Source organism: Nerophis lumbriciformis, linkage group LG21 (assembly GCF_033978685.3).
Source record: "Nerophis lumbriciformis linkage group LG21, RoL_Nlum_v2.1, whole genome shotgun sequence".
Taxonomy (NCBI): domain Eukaryota; kingdom Metazoa; phylum Chordata; class Actinopteri; order Syngnathiformes; family Syngnathidae; genus Nerophis; species Nerophis lumbriciformis.
The window spans coordinates 13,869,672-13,887,935 of record NC_084568.2 but is presented as its reverse complement, the minus strand read 5'-3'; the positions used below and the strand labels follow the sequence as shown (position 1 = coordinate 13,887,935).

General features: G+C 39.9%; 1 protein-coding gene across 5 annotated transcripts in view; it reads left to right on the top strand.

The window, feature by feature from the left end:
- The window catches only part of LOC133621079 (uncharacterized), a 79,015-nt gene that overhangs the window by 20,929 nt on the left and 39,822 nt on the right, over positions 1-18,264 (top strand). For all 5 annotated transcript variants that reach the window (XR_009817599.2, XM_061982909.2, XM_061982910.2 and 2 more), the window contains one exon: positions 14,050-17,806. Coding sequence is in view for 4 of the 5 variants with exons in the window: in XM_061982909.2 (XP_061838893.1) it covers positions 14,050-17,806 (3,757 nt within the window). In the remaining variant the exon portion in view is untranslated. The remainder of the gene's footprint in view (positions 1-14,049; positions 17,807-18,264) is intronic.

Below are 18,264 nucleotides of genomic sequence, written 5' to 3'. Positions count from 1 at the left end.
AATGTCACCCACTTTTATAGTGAAGTCATTGACTTTCTTAAGGTTGATGAGGGACCCAAACAGGATGGATTCCGTTTTACCCAAGTGTACCGGTCCCCCACCGGTACTTTTGCATAGGTGCTTTAAGACATGGCTAGCTAGCTGGCGGCTAATGTCTGTCCGCAGTCAGCAGTGTTGTAACTACTTCAATATCACTAATCCGTGTCTCCATGGAGACAAATCAAGTACGATTATTTCAAGTATCAATAGGGCGCATGGTAGCTCTTCATGCTTCACTTCACACAACAACACATCAGAACCATGATGATGGATGAGGAAAAACTTGTCTATAGTTGACAAAGTCAACATAAGATTTCATTAGGTCCAATCATTAACCATTAAGGTGACCATCTTAACTTTGAACACACTGCACACATGTGAATGACTGCATACTTAGTCAACAGCCATACATGTCACACTAAGGGTGGCCGTATGAACAACACCAACACTGTCATAAACATGTGCCATATAGTGAAACCATACCAAACAACAATGAGAATATTTGCAACACAACATAAACACGACAGAGCAAATTCCCAGAATTCCCTGCAGCACCAACTCTTCCGGGACGCTACAATATAAACAAATTGGTGGATCTACACCTAGCATCCACTGTAATGATACCAAGTACAATAGCGTATCTAGTCGATACTACTATGATTACATCAATACTTTTTAGCATCACAAAAGCGTCTTTCGTTTAAAAAAAAATTACATTATGTTCATAAACTCAGGAAATATGTCCCTGGACACATGAGGACTTTGAATATGACCAATGTATGATCCTGTAACTACTTGGTATCGGATTGATACCCAAATTTGTGGTATCATCCAAAACTGATATAAAGTATCAAACAACAGAAGAATAAGTGATTATTACATTTTAACAGAAGTGTAGATAGAACATGTTAAAAGAGAAAGTAAGCAGATATTAACAGTAAATGAACAAGTAGATTAATAATTCATTTTCTACCACTTGTCCTTAATAATTTTGACAAAATAATAGAATGGAAAATGACACAATATGTTACTGCATATGTCAGCAGACTAAATTAGGAGCCTTTGTTTGTTTACTTACTACTAAAAGACAAGTTGTTTTGTATGTTCACTATTTTATTTAAGGACAAACTTGCAATAAGAAACGTGTTTAATGTACCCTAAGATTTGTTTATTAAAATAAAGCCAATAATGACATTTTTTGTGGTCCCCTTTATTTAGAAAAGTACCGAGATATTTCGGTACCCGTACCAAAATATTGGTATCGGGACAACACTAACAAAATCCTTACCGTTTACAATGTGAGCTTTGTTGCGGACATCCAGTTTGTAGAACACATTCACTCACGAGTCCAAGTCCCGCTGGGACAAGGCTGTAAACAATGACATGAGAGCTTGGGGGGGACGAGTCCAAAACAATAAAGCTGTTGTCGAAGGAGCAAAACAATGAGCTGTTACTCACTATTAAAGCCTAGCGACGCTGATATGAGCCATAAGACCGTTTCCTCACTGCGAGTGCCGTTTCTACACACAGGCACATAGAGATGCTAGCATCAAAGTTACAATAATACCTAACATTATTGGCGCTGTGCACCAAAAACACATCCGGTCGCATTTCTCAACAAATTAGAAAGAAAAAGCATGCTAAAAATAAAATGTTCTGCTGATTCGGGTAAAGATGGGTACCGGATTTAGTACTTTTTTGGCACCGACCGAAGCCACGCCCCCTCGGGTAATATACTCTTCGGTTTTGTGACCTCTGTCTACAACCCATCCATTTTCTACCGCTTGTCCCTTTTGGGCTCGCGGGGGGTGCTGGAGCCTTATCTCAGCTGCATTCGGGCGGAAGGCGGGGTACACCCTGGACAAGGGGCCACCTCATCGCAGGGCCAACACAGATAGACAGACAACATTCACACTCACATTCACACACTCGCGCCAATTTAGTGTTGCCAATCAACCTATCCCCAGGTGCATGTCTTTGGAGGTGGGAGGAAGCCGGAGTACCCGGAGGGAACCCACGCAGTCACGGGGAGAACATGCAAAATCCACACAGAAAGATCCCAAGATTGAACCCAGGACTACTCAAGACTACTCAAGACCTTCGTATTGTGAGGCACATGCACTAACCCCTGTCTACAATCCGTCATGTCAAAAATATTAGGGGTGTCAAAAAAATTTTTTCCCCCGAATGAATCGCTATTCCTATTTGTAATGATTCATAATCGATTCAAAAATTGAGTATTTTTATTTTTTTTATTTACTTATTTTTTTGCCACTCAGGCAAATCATATTGTTGATGTAGATGCCGATATCTGCCGTATTTGTATTTGACTTTGATAAATGTTTGGGCAGAATTTTAATAAACAAAACCAGTTTTCTTTTAAGTAATATAGACATTTATCAGAGCTCTTTATCTATTTTATGGAGGACTGTAATTAATAATTGAATTAGCATCCAAGGTTATTAAAAAAAGTAGTGATTTTTGAATCGAGAATCGTTTTGAATCAAGAATCGATTCTGAATCGAGTCTTTACCCCCGAGAATTGAATCGAATCAAATCGTGTTGTGCCCAAAGATTTTACAGCCCCTAAAAAGATATACCTTCTTGCTGGCTACTAATAAACATTCCAGAACTACAACTGGTTCGGAACTATCAATGTTCGGATTTTAATCATCCAAATATAATTAGCAAAATAGACAGGGGTCAACGTTGTGGCTTAGAGGCGACAACAAGTAAGCTCGATAGATGGTTAGCTAACTAGTGAGCTTGCTTCGGTGCTCATGATCGTCTCCCCGACCTTTAACATAGTGCAGCGTTTAGTCAAAAGGAGCAGCTCGTAACTTTAGCCCAGGTGAGCATTCAACAATTTTTTTGGTAGCTCGTTAAAAAAGCGAGGCAGTTATATTTCAACGCAAAAATGAGTGTTTAAAAATGCAATTTTACGTGTTTTTACAGAAATTTTACATGTTTGCTTAATGAAAACTACAACTAAGATGCACATAACAGTCAAACAGCTGGTGCGTAATAAGTACAATACTTACAGTATTACCCCAATGTAGGGCGCAACAGACAAAAAAAACCTGAAAAGACCAACACACCATAAACTATAAACTACTGCCGTGTTTTTCAACCACTAGTGTGCCGTGAGATACAGTCTGGTGTGCCGTGGGAGGTTATCTAATTTCACCTATTTGGGTTAAAAATATTTTTTGCAAACTAATAATTATAGTCTGCAAATTATGTGTTGTTGTTGAGTGTCGGTGCAGAGTAACTGTGGAACACTCTTCCATATCAGTAGGTGGCAGCCGGTAGCTAATTGCTTTGTAGATGTCGGAAACAGCGGGAGGCAGTGTGCAGGTAAAAAGGTATCTAATGCTTAAACCAAAAATAAACAAAAGGTGAGTGCCCCTAAGAAAAGGCATTGAAGCTTAGGGAAGGCTATGCAGAACAAAACTAAAACTGAACTGGCTACAAAGTAAACAAAAACAGAATGCTGGATGACAGCAAAGACTTACTGTGGAGCAAAGACTTACTGTGGAGCAAAGACGGCGTCCACAAAGTACATCCGAAACATGACATGACAATCAACAAAGTCCCCACAAAGAAGGGTAAAAACAACTGAAATATTCTTGATTGCTAAAACAAAGTAGATGTGGGAAATATCGCTCAAAGGAAGACATGAAATTGGTACAGGAAAATACCAAAAAAATAGAGAAAATAGGAGCGCAAGACAAGAACTAAAACATTACACACAAGAAAACAGCAAAAAACTCAAAATAAGTAAGGGCGTGATGTGACAGGTGGTGACAGTACACCTACTTTGAGACAAGAGCTATAGTGATGCATGCTTGGCTATGGTTTAAAGTCATATCCAACAATTGCGACAACGACTTTCTACTCTCAACTGAGTTTCGTTTTTTTAATGATTTCTGCTGGTGGTGTGCTTCCGGATTTTGTCAACGCAAAAAATGTGCCTTGGCTCAAAAAAGGTTGAAAAACACTGCCCTACTGCCATCTAACGTCTTGGACTTGCACCTTATGGCATGATTTACTAAAGGTTTGCATGTACTAAAACATGTGCAAACCTGATAGCGCACACAAAGATTGCACACTCAACGTGTGCAAAGTGGATTGCGTCTGTTAAGTGAGCAGAATTAGGCGTGCAATTCATTTTGCGTTCCTGTCTTCATTAATATGCACAATATATGTTGATCATCAAAATGCTGGGAGGAGAAGATGCACAGATATTGATTTAGCATGCACAGTGTGATTTTTCAATACTCATCACCGTTTTGAGAGCACTATTTAGCGTTTTATTTAGCACGTGTCAGAAGGACATATAAACTGACACACTGCTGCAGGATCAGTGCTCGCGCTGCACAGACGAGAATCCTCCATCCTACGTGTGTGTGTCAACATATTTGGATGGTCAGAAATAGTGTTGTCCCGATACCAATATTTTGGTACCAATACCGGTACCAAAATTATTTAGATAGCTTTCGGTACTTTTCTAAATAAAGTGGACCACAAAAAATTTCATTATTGGCTTTATTTTAACAAAAAAGTTTCGGGTACATTAAACATGTTTCTTATTGCAAGTTTGTCCTTAAATAAAATAGTGAACATACAAGACAACTTGTCTTTTAGTAGTAAGTAAGCAAACAAAGGCTCCTAATTTAGCTGCTGACATATGCAGTAACATATTGTGTCATTTATCTACCTATTATTTTCTCAAAATTATTAAGGACAATTGGTAGAAAATTAATTATTAATCTACTTGTTCATTTACTGTTAATATCTGCTTACTTTCTCTTTTAACATGTTCTATCTACACTTCTGTTAAAATGTAATAATCACTTATTCTTCTGTTGTTTGATACTTTACATTAGTTTTGGATGATACCACACATTTGGGTATCAATCCGATACTAAGTAGTTACTGGATCATACATTGGTCATATTCAAAGTCCTCATGTCGCAAGGGACATATTTCCTGACTTTATAAACATAATACAAATTTTAAAAAAACAAAAGAAGATGTTGTGATGTCAAAAAATATCGACATAATCATAGTAGTATCAACTAGATACGCTACTGTACTTGGTATCATTGCAGTGGATGTCAGGTGTAGATCCACCAATGGCGTTTGTTTACATTTTGACGCCGGTGAGCTACGGTGTGTAGTGAAGCATGTTTAGCTATTCCTCGTCCTGCAAGGATGATACTTGTAAGAAATGTACTTTATTTGTCACCATGGAGGCGAGGATTAGTGATTTAGAAGTAGCTAAAACACTGCAGACTGGGGCTGGACTTTAGCTGCTAACTAGCTAGCCATGCCTTAAAGCACCTCTTCCTGAGGGCGTTTCAGTGTTATAACTTCACCTTTATCTTTAGTTTCAAAGCCAAAATGCGTCCATTCTCCCTTTTCTGTCTACACACTGTGTCTGCTTGTAAGTACTCAGTGATTGTGCGCTGCCGAACATGCTCCTCTGCTCGTAAACCAGCAATGACACGACGTGGTGACGACTATGTGGTCACGGGGGCGGTATAGTACCGAAAAGGATTCATTACTATCGCGGTACTATACTAATACCTGTATACTGTACAATCCTAGTCAGAAATAAAAAAATATTAGATGTCTATTCAGCAACATAATTGTATTATTTAATAGCAGCTAGAGGACTTAAGGGCTGATTAAAACAAATTTAATTGATGCGTTTTTGTGTCCTTATAGTAATCTTTTAATGACGTTATTTTTTTCCCAAATAGAATATATTGTATATTATTCAAATATTTATTGTATGAAAAAAAAAGTCTGCATTGTTGCATATTGAGCGGCATAAGTGCAGCCTCTCTCTTTCCCTGAGCGCACCTTCAGCACGATTCCTTCTAAAATGCCCATAAAAAGTGGTACATGTCTCATGCATGTTTGAAAACATAGCAAAAGGCCACAGGTAGGGCCATGATAACACGAATGTGAAGAAAATTAGAGTGTCTCCACAGTAATAATAATAATAATAATATATTTTATTAGTAAAAAGCACTTTACATTGAGTAAACAACCTCAAAGTGCTACAGTGTATTAAAAAAATAAAAATAAAAAGATAATAAAAAATAAATACAAATACTAGTATGCATATACCTAAAAAAAGGCTTTTAAAAATTTTTTTTTTTAATTTTTTAAAAGAAGGGTTTTTAAGCCTTTTTTAAAAGCATCCACAGTCTGTGGTGCCCTCAGGTGGTCAGGGAGAGCGTTCCACAGACTGGGAGCGGCGTGATCTCTCATATAGTACACGCTGGTGTTGTCCCGATACCAATATTTTGGTACCGGTACCAAAATGTATTTTGATACTTTTCAGTACTTTTCGATACTTTTCTAAATAAAAGGGGACCACAAAAAATGGCATTATCGGCTTTATTTAAAAAAAAATCTTAGGGTACATAAAACATGTTTCTTATTGCAAGTTTGTCCTTAAATAAAATAGTGAACATACAAGACAACTTGTCTTTTATTAGTAAGTAAACAAACAAAGGCTCCTAATTTAGCTGCTGACATATGCAGTAACATATTGTGTCATTTTCCATTCTATTATTTTGTGAGGGACTGGTATTTTTTAGAAGCGATATAGTACCAATTTTTTGTGTTTTCACGGAAATTTTACATGTTTGGTAAATGAAAACTACAATTAAGATGCACATAAAAGTCAAACACCTGGTGCGTAATAAGTACAATATTTACAGTATTAACACAATGTAGGGCGCAACAGACAAGAAAGACTGAAAAGACCAAGACACCATAAACTATACACTACTGCCATCTAACGTCTTGGACTTGCACCTGCAATTATTGGCGTTATTTTAACAAACAATCTTAGGGTACATTAAACATATGTTTCTTATTGCAAGTTTGTCCTTAAATAAAATAGTGAACATACAAGACAACTTGTCTTTTAGTAGTAAGTAAGCAACCAAAGGCTCCTAATTTAGCTGCGGACATATGCAGTAACATATTGTGACATTTATCATTCTATTATGTTGTGGGGGACCGGTACTTTTTAAAGGCGGTATAGTACCGAATATGATTCATTAGTATCGTGGTACTATACTAATACCTGTATACCGTACAACCCTAGTACACGCAAAATCCTCATTTAAATAAGGCGGTCCAAGTTATTCCTTACATTAGGCGCACTAGTGCTAAATGTCTCATCGACAAAAAAGTAGCATAACAAAGCAGTGTCCAGTCTCACTAAGACGCCGACTAATGAGAGGGCTGTATTTTTCAGCACAATACTTGAGTGACGTCAGCGGGTCTCAGTTGAGAGCCAGTATGCACTGATATTGTTGGTCTGGATCTGTAGTTGGTAACGACGTAACGTGTGGAATGACCAACATCTCGGCTTATAGCCACAACTTTCCACTATATACTGTATGTGTGAGGCATGATTTATAACCTAGCATTAACTTCTTCTAAGCCAAAGGTTGGGTTGGGCCATAAACCGATATCAATACATGTCGCGATAAACACGTAATTGATATCAATAAAAAATGCATTAGATTAAAACTCGAGATATTTTTTTTCTTGTTCGTCAGAAGAAACCGGAAGTTGCAAAGCAAGGTTGGTTGCATGAACAAAGGCACTCGCTCTCTGGTAACCGAGCAACGCAGGAAGTGATCACTGATCAGTGGGAGTGCCACGCTAACAGTATCAACTATCCGATATGGTTGCGCCGTCTTGTCTCGCGGTTGATTCTCTGCATGGAGTGAGAAGAGAAAGTATAAATGAAGAAATTGTGGATAAAACTCGAAAAGTCACCTCAACAGTATGGCAGTTTTTTGGGATTTTTTCAAATGGACCGTAGTCAGACCAATGTGGTCTGTAAAAGATGCAAGACGCTCGTCCTCACCAAGACCGGTAATACCACACCACCTTAGCCGCGCTCACCCTTTAGAGCACAGCTGTAACTTCTTGGCACTAAACCTGCAGAAAATAGTTCTTCTCAGGTTTCTCTATGTTTACGTTTTCACACTTTGCACTATTTTGTTACACTTTATTAAGCATTTCTTACATATTCCTTATTTTTGCACTTTCATTTTAGAAGCTTATTGTGATTTTACCATTTTGTTTACATTGAGTGTTTCCCATGCTTGTGTTGACATTCATATCAATAATTACCAATGTGGCCCGATATAAAACACTTATTTACAGTTTTCAGCCATATCGCCCAGCCCTACTCCAACGTAATGCAGCACGTAAGTTTGACTGTACAATTATAGTCTGAATAATATTCACGGTTTTACCGTTATTATGCATTGATTCATTTTACAATAAAAAAATATTACAATACAGACATTCCTTAGGGATTTTGATGTGTGGTTTATTACTGTTTGAAATAACATTAATCAAATTGTAACATTATAATAACTGTTGGAAATAATACATATTAAGTATGAATAATAAATTGTATTATTAATTAATCATAATAGTCAAAAGTATAAATGACTTTAATTCCCTAACTTTGTTGATCACTCATGTGGGTAAAATACTCAAGTGTTATTGTCATCCTTCTCTATTAATTTTTAATATATTTTATGCTGTATTAATAATTGTGAAGCCCATGGTATAGTGCTGGTATTCTTCAAGCCCATGATGTTATGTTAATGGTTTTACACTTGCTATATTAATTTATAATGCCTATAGTTTGTTCAACACAATGCTATATGTACCTGTTGCTGTTTGTTTACACTAAACTGACTCAACACTATGCTACTGATTGTAAGTGACATGTTTGTATCTTTAAATTAGTTCCTCATTAGGTAACTTATCACTAGGGATGGGTACTGAATTTGGTACTATTATAGGCGCCGACTGAATTCCGTCTGTACTACCGGGTATCGATTGACATAGAATCAAACAGTGACATATTTTAGTACCTTTGTCACGTACGGTTGCAGACTAAACACCGGCTGACGTAAACAATCAGTCAAGCAGCACTCAGGGCGGACTCAGTCAAACTCCCTCTAAGTATTGTTGCAATTTTAAACACCAAAAAGCGTGTATGCCTGGTAGAAAACGTTTGAATGTAAAGTAAGGCCCCACTCTTCCAAAATATGCTAGCTTGATGCTAATTTACAATGGATTTACCATTGACTATTAGCATTAGCGATTTTATGTGGCGATTTCTACACTTCCAAATTTGGTAATGAAAACTACTACTAAGATGAATGTTACAATCACACAGCTGGTGTGTAATAAGCACAATACTTACAGCATAAACACTTTGTAGGGAGCAACATAACCTATTCAGCTTCCTACAACTAAGATGAATGTTACAATCAAACAGCTGGTGTGTAATAAGCACAATACTTACAGCATAAACACTTTGTAGGGCGCAACATGACCTAGTCAGCTTCCTATTTCCTAATTAGACAACATACCATAGATAGCTTATACCAGGCATGTCAAACTCGCTTTCATTGAGGGCCACATTGTAGTTCAAGTGGCCCCTCAGAGGGCCACTTGAAACAGTGAATATATCCATCCATCCATTTTCTACCGCTTATCCCTTTCGGGGTCGCGGGGGGAGCTGGAGCTTATCTCCGAATATATATGAATATAAATCTATATAAAGAAATACATGTACAGTATATAATAGGGGTGCACAAAAAAAAAAAAAAATCTGAATCGTGCTTCTTATTTATGATCGATTGATAATTTTCAAAATTAAGTTTTAAAAACAAGTTGTTGTTTTTTCTTTTTACAAGAATACATTTTTGAAAATATGTTTTTAGGCCATGTCCATGCAACCAGAAGGAGCTTTTCTAACTTGTAACCTGTTTTGAAAAAGTTTCATTATATTTTTTGGTGACTGTTGTTTTGGTTGAGAATTTTTAGTTAGTGGTTGTTGTTTTTGTTGAGAGTATAAAAAAATAAAAAAAAGGAACACAGGAAGTAAGATAACCAATAGTAATAGGTACCAAATGGAGAAGGGGTAGGAATTAATAAGCGAATGCTTCTTCCAGTCCTTTTCAAACATACAAAGGTTTTTTTTTATCATCTAGTGTTTTAAGCGTAATGTAGTTTTCACATATTTGAAATAAAGCATTAAAAAAAAAATTATTATGCCAAACAATACATTGCAAGAATTGGTTTGAATCGGGAATGCTGTAAAAAAAAAAAAGTTTGATTTTAGTATAAAAAACTGGGAGTAGTAGCCAAAATGTTACCGTAAAATTGGTGGTGTTTTTCACAGCATATTACTGTGAACGAAATGGAAAAACAGTAACAATGTTTTTTACGGTAAAATACATGTAACTGTAACTTTTTACTGTATAGTCTGCAATTTTTGTTTTTATAATGTATTCCTATAAATGGAAAAATGGTAACAAAGTTGTTTTTATGGTAAAAAAAAAAAAGGCAGCTCAATTGCCAAAATTTGATCGAAAACATCCATTGTCATTATTACAGTGTACAATTTTAAGGATAACTAGCTTTGGAATCATAAGTCAATCAGATATTTTGGTAATTATTATATTCAAACAATTTGTTTTTTAAATGTGAGATAATATATTATTTAATTAAATTAAAATTTTTTATTTTTTTTAATTGATTAAGAATCGTTGCAAAGAAAAATGGCAAGTCAATTGAAAATAGATTTTTTTTTTTTTTACACCCCTTGTACATATATTTTTTTATTGTCAAAATGGAAAAACATATACATTTAGTAAGAAAAAAATTAAGTGCTTTATTAACGCATATAAAGTATAACACACTTGAAATTATGTGATGGGCCAGATTTGGCCCCTGGCCCTTGAGTTTGATACATGTGGCCTATACAGTACTGCCATCTAATGATTTGGAAGTGCAACTGCATTGCAAATGAGGCTTACTTACATGATATAAATAATCCTACTTGCACTAACATAATTTAACTCACTTATGTCTTACCTTGACTTTGCCGTGTGAAGCTGCATGTTATCGGTCGTATTAGACTCTTTAGCCACAACTTTCTTTTAGACGGTTTAGCAAATGGGTGAGCAATTGTCTTCATTGGTCATTTTTTAAGTACCCGAAATGTCGAAATGTTCCCACACTGCCGACTTTTGCTCTTATTTTTTATTTGTTGTTTTGTTCTGCTTCTATTTTCAAGCTAATAGCATAGTAGTACATGGGCTAGTACCCAGTAGCTATGAGCGGGTCTCTCGATAGTTGCGAACAAGCGCGTGCATCGCTGGTTTTCATTCCGTGCAGGTTGTGCCGAAAGTAACTTATCAGCGTAATGCCCATTTATACAGTCGCGATCAAAAGTGTACATACACTTGTAAAGAACATAATGTCATGGCTGTCTTGAGTTTCCAATCATTTCTACAACTCTTATTTTTTTTGTGATAGAGTGATTGGAGCACATACTTGTTGGTCACAAAAAACATTCATGAAGTTTGGTTCTTTTATGAATTTATTATGGGTCTACTGAAAATGTGAGCAAATCTGCTGGGTCAAAAGTATACATACAGCAATGTTAATATTTGCTTACATGTCGCTTGGCAAGTTTCACTGCAATAAGGCGCTTTTGGTAGCCATCCACAAGCTTCTGCTTGAATTTTTGACCACTCCTCTTGACAAAATTGGTGCAGTTCAGCTAAATTTGTTGGTTTTCTGACATGGACTTGTTTCTTTAACATTGTCCACACGTTTAAGTCAGGACTTTGGGAAGGCATTTCTTTCATCTGACATCACATGGACAAAGATAAAACCTTCTGGAGGAAAGTTCTGTGGTCAGATGAAACAAAAATTGAGTTGTTCGACCACAATACCCAGCAATATGTTTGAAGGAGAAAAGGTGAGGCCTTTAATCCCAGGAACACCAAGCCTACCGCCAAGCATGGTGGTGGTAGTATTATGCTCTGGGCCTGTTTTGCTGCCAATGGAACTGGTGCTTTACAGAGAGTAAATGGGACAATGAAAAAGGAGGATTACCTCCAAATTCTTCAGGACAACCTAAAATCATCAACCTGGAGGTTGGGTCTTGGGCGCAGTTGGGTGTTCCAACAGGACAATGACCCCATACACACGTCAAAAGTGGTAAAGGAATGGCTAAATCAGGCTAGAATTAAGGTTTTAGAATGGCCTTCCCAAAGTCCTGACTTAAACGTGTGGACAATGCTGAAGAAACAAGTCCATGTCAGAAAACCAACAAATTTAGCTGAACTGCACTAATTTTGTCAAGAGGAGTGGTCAAAAATTCAACCAGAAGCTTGTGGATGGCTACTAAAAGTGCCTTATTGTAGTGAAACTTGCCAAGGGACATGTAAGCAAATATTAACATTGCTGTATGTATACTTTTGACCCAGCAGATTTGGTCACATTTTCAGTAGACTCATAATAATTTCATAAAAGAACCAAACTTCATGAATGTTTTCTGTGACCAACAAGTATGTGCTCCAATCACTCTATCACAAAAAAATAAGAGTTGTAGAAATGATTGGAAACTCAAGACTGGCATGACATTATGTTCTTTACAAGTGTATGTCAACTTTTGACCACGACTCTATATAGTAACTTTCTCTAGTGACTCAAAGCCCTTTACATAGTGAAACCCATTATCTAAGTTACATTTAAACCAGTGTGGGTGTCACTGGGAGCAGGTGGTGAAGTGTCTTGCCCAAGGGGATCGAACCAAGAACCTTCAAGTTGCTGGCATGCCTGCTCTACCAACCGAGCTACGCCGGTTCTCGAACACATTTTTTATTGATATCGCAATATACTGTATATTGATATTGCTTTATCGGCCCAGCCCTAAGTGTAATACATCTGATATTGTTTATTATAACACAGATTGGTTTGTTAGTTTAGTTTGTTGAAAGGTACATGAGAAGAAAACTTCGAAAACACACTTGCATATTAAACACTATTATTATTAAGAGGAGAAAAAAAAAATTGCAATTTCATTTTTTTCCGAAGTTGTTTAGCCTGACACAGTACATATTAAAAGTGAGTGATATTAGGGGTTTCTTGTGCCACGTGTCAACTCGGTAAACAAGTACATATTTTTGCTAGCAATAGTGCCAAGGAGAAGCCAGAGCCTGAAGACCCTCTTTCGTGGCATGCTTACTACTCACACATATTTCCAAATTGTTGAACGCTAGTGGATTGCAATAATATACTGTGATGTATTAATATGTGTTATTTTTTTAATGACAAATTGCAAATGCTAGTTCGCTGAAGTTAGTTCCAAAAGGCTAAAAAAATTCTAAATATTCAGATATAATAATGGCACTTAATGGCTAACTGTGCATTGTATTGGGTTTTTTGCGCACTGCCAAGCGTCACATGACGTAAAATCGCTTAGACTTTAGGTGCCCACGGTCAAATGAGTAATTGTTTCAATCCTTAAAAGCAAGCAGCACATTTAAATAAACTGGACTATAAATAGGACGGGCGGCACAGCAACCGCTCGGCCATTACAGGCATTGGTCCATCAGTCCTGACGATCGCCCAAGGGGACGCTTATTGCTTTAGCTGAACAAACGCCACTCACTGCGTACCAAAATTACAGGACAAGTACAAAATGTCAGGCCTTCTCATCTGTATTAGTGGCAATTTATAGCAACCAATAGCAAAAGTGTTCTCTTTTTGCCTGACACTCTATATCTGTCCCTCTCTTCTATTTTTACATCCTCTTCTTTCTCTACCTGCTCTCATTTATCTTTCACTCCACTTCTGTCCCCGTCCCGCTCTCTTCTTGTTCTTTTGCTTTGTGTCTTTCCTTTCTGTGTCACCCCCTCCGTTTTCCCATTTCCATCACCTCGCTCTGTCTCCTCCTTGCTGTGCCCTCCTTTCTCTGCCTGATTGAGTCACTTTGTTCCCAGTCTCAAATTTAATGGGCGGACAAAAACAAAAGCATTTGAGTTATTGTCTTCTGTCTCCTACCGTTGTCAGTTGAATTGTTGTCAACAGCAGCCATGTGATGTCCCAATCATCAGAGATTGCTTTTTTTTTTTTTACTTCCAGGTTCCGCTCAAACAGGCCGCTAACACAGAGTCGACTTCCAGCTCGTCTGAGAGAGTAAAAAAAGAGAGGACTCAAAGCGTTCATGACCAACCAGTCACTACAGGTCTCAAACCTTCGTCGCCCTCAACAGACCAGAAATCTTCAGCTACGCCCTCCACGACATGCACCGAAACTCCGCCTGAAAGGGAAATCAACAAGAAACACAATGGTGCGGTGCAGACGAAGAAACAGAAGGGTCTTTCGAATGGGAGATGCTCCGAAGACAACCTTGGAGACACCACACAACTCAAAGAAGGGAAACACAGGAGCTCTTCCCCTGTTCCTTCTGCGGACACGCCCGCAACACCTCCAAGTTCCTCTCATACAGAGCTCCGTTTGCCGCAAAGAAGTAGCTCTCCTCCGACAACAGCACAATCAAAATCCTTCCCTACTTTGGATAGGTCTGTCTCACCAGTTCGGGATCCTTCACTACCCCTCTCCAAAGACCAAAAGAGAGACAAAGAGCGTATGATTAGGAAAGAGAAACGGAAAGCGAGGAAACCAAAAGGAGATGGTCTGGAAGTAAAGATAGTGAAGGATGATAGCAGAAAGGAAGAAATTAAAAAGAAGAAAAAAGAGAGCAAATCAAGGCACATTAAAGAGCAATTCATGTCTGACCATAAAGGTGGTGAGGAACTGAGGACTGGAGAAAAAGCTGAGAAACACAAGGATAAGATCAGAAAAGAGGACACCAAATCGGGCAGCAGGGGTAAATTACATAAAACACAAGAAGGAAGATCAGACGTGAGAGATATTACCGTACTGCAAGCAACAACTTGCGACGGCAGCAAGTCAAAAGAGAAAGAAGTCTTCAGACATTCAACTGAGCCACCCAAACATCCCGTATTGTCTGTTCTGCCTCCTCTTTCTCCCCAGTCTTATCCCCGAGAGCAAGACAGCAGACCGCTTAAGAAACGCAAAGCTAGACGGCCAAGCTGGACAAAGCTGGTACATCGAGCTCAGAGGGCAGAAAATCAGGAAGATGATTCTCAAACCAGTGTCTGCCAGAATCCCAAGGCCACTAATCAGCAGACTGAAGAGCTGACTCCCTCTTGTTTCCCAACCAACAACTCCCCCTCCGTGTCTTCCTCAATTAAACCATCGTCCCCAAAACGAAATCACTCCACATTAGAACCCAACCCGCCTGCTCCAAAAAGCCCTGCGACTCCTACCAGAAAAAGGGGCCGCCCTAAATCCCACTCCATGATATACAACGAACCTCCTCTTCGACTTTCACCCGAGGAGATCGCCTTTCTGGGGTGTGACAATGTTCCAAAAAGCCCCATACTGGAGTCGAGCCCGAAAAGACGAGGTCGTCCTCGCAAACAACCCCTGAGTCCAACAGACGTCACAGATGATGGCACAGATCCTCATCCTTCTCCTGAAAAAGGAAACAAGCAGTTAAAGATCAGGAAGCTGATTAATGAGAGAAAGAAAAAAAAGAAAAGGCGGCTTCAGAAGGTGATGATGAACAGCTATACAGGGAAGGAGAGCAGAAGAACTAAAGGTGCAGACAACAATCCAAGAACATACAAGTCGACTGAACCTGCAATAGTACCTACGCTCTCTGCCCTATCCTCCTCCTTTGGGGCCAAGCTGGGCCCTCAGATCAATGTCAGTAAGAGAGGAACCATCTACATGGGCAAGAGAAGAGGGCGCAAGCCTAAAGCACAAACGACTCATACGAAATCCAACAGTTTCACTCAATCGTCTTTGTTTAACCAGCCCACAGAAACATCTCTCTTTACGTCTCACCAGTCCCAGCCGCCTCTCGCCCACCCGTTTCCCTCCCCATCTCTTACACACTCCAGTGGGGCACAGAGTCCTTACAGTGAGGGAAGTGTCACCGAACCAACATCTACTTTGGTCTTTCCTCCACTGTTCTCTCTACCGTCCCCATCATCTTCCTGCACTTCACCTAGACCCCTATCCTGCGCCTCCCTCTCCCCCTTTGTAAAGAAGAGTTGTCCATGCCAGGGCAGGCACCACTTCCCTTTTCATCAGTCGTCATGTAAGCTCTCTTCTCACACCCCTCCACTCCATCCGACTCCCGGCTCCCCTGGCCACCTTAAAGACCCAACACCGTCCCCCAGGAGTGAATCTCACAGCGAGGAGACTTTGCCTAGTGATAGTGGAATTGGAACTGATAACAACAGCGTTTGTGAGCGAGCGGAGATGAGGGGTGGTAGGCTCAGGTTGGGTCAAACATCAGGAGGAATTCTAGGTGGTCCGAAACATGCTTCTCTTGGCGACAGCTCCTCTCATTTCGTTATGTCCAGACTCAAGAATCCAATCAGTAACTCATCAACCATGGAGCGACACCGGCATAGGCACAAACGAAGGGATTACAGCTGTCCCTCTTCATGTGCTTGCTTGTGCCCCTACCCTGGACACAAGTGCACTCATTCAGAATACTTCCCTTGCCTTGGTCACAACACACTGAAGAAACAGAAAAATAAACACAAAAAGAAACACCAGCAGCTGCTCATGCAGGATCCAGAGTTTCTGTCTGAACTGGAAGAGCTCATCAGTCAATTCAGTGACATCCACATCGGTCGAAAAGGCTGGGCTAGGCCGGAGCTGGCACAGGGTTTTGACGCAAGTGGGAACACACTTGTAGGAAGGCGCCATCACTCCTCACATTCTCACCGCTCCAACGTATTCAGGATCAATCTGAATGGCTTCTATTCGCCTCACCCTCCGTCTTTTGCCGCTAATGCAACCTTCCCCCCTCAGCCTTTCTTCCCTTGCCAGCCGGTGCATTGCAACAGAAAGCCAGAGCTCAGGCAGTGTGGCTGCCCATCAAAGTTCCAGGAGAGCATTGAGAATATGAGCTTCTACAGCAGCTACCCTCCGGCCACAACACTTTACCACCACCTTCCCGGTTCATACCCACTTTCCTCTCCTCACCAGTATGCACCGCAACAGCCCCATCATGCCCACTTCCTCCTCAACCCAGCCAGGTTCCACAGGCGGAGGAGCAGGCTGCTGAGGGAGGGAGCTCTAGGGAGTGACATTGAAGGAAGTGGAGGAGGCCTCAACTTAGGGTACACATCAAGCCTTCCGTGCAACTGCGGGCAGAGTGAACACAAACATAAACATAGGCAGAAGTCTTGTGAACGAAACATAGATGACGAGGCGTTACATGATCGCGAAGAGGGGGAAGTGGTGGCGAGAGAGCGGTTTTCTAGTTTAAAGTCAAGGTTAAGTTTGAGGCAAGGAGGAGGAAAAAAAGGGACAAGACGAATGGACGGCGTGCTGTCCAAAGAGTCACCTTGGCTACGTGAGAATGGAAATAATTCCTTCTCTGTTGGCACATCATCATCATCTTTATCAGAGAGCTCTAGACCTGCATCTCTTTTCTCAGTGGGACTGGGCTCCTCTCACTTGTCTTTGTTTGGGGGAGGGTGGGGTGGCCTGGGCCAGAGTTGGACCAAACCTGGAGGTGCAGCATTCCCAAACTCCGGCTGGGGATCTTTCAGTGGACATACAAGTCGAACGATCCCCTCCGAGCAAGAAGACGATGATGGGGAAGACGTTGACTCCGTTCACTTGAACAGGACGTCTCCATCCCTAACGCACACCAACCTGTTTACGTCATCCGCTGTGACGACCCGAGAACGTGGCTTGAGAAGCGGGGCAGCCAGTAGAAACCTGGGGAGAGAAGGCAGGCTATGGAGGACAGACCAGCCGGCTTGGACGGAAAGGAGAGAAGCAGGTGAGACGACTGTAGATTCAGCCAGTAACCAAAAATGACTTTGTTTCTACTAGAGATGGCGTTTCAGGCAAATGACTAGTGCTTTTGCACTATTTCAAGTTACTTTTCATTTCTCAGCGATACAGGTATGGGGTTTACACCTCAAATTTACGAGGGAAAAAAAGGGACATATCTTTTACGCTGTTTTTTTGGCATGAAAGCCTGCAATGTGATTGAGAGAAGATCAGACTCTTGCCTTTTTATAGCCTTGTTCAAACTCCTTCTGCTGAGCAGCGGATGTGTTATGCACACTCATAACCACTCAGCAACCGCTGTCTCTCGGAATTTGAAAGAGAGAGAAAAAAAAAAGGGTTATGGTATAAAAGCAACGTCTTAATGGGAACCAGCCAAAACATTTTCACCAAACCGCGCAATGTTTCGTAGCTCAAGGCTACCCAGAGAGCAAAGTCATTAGTTAA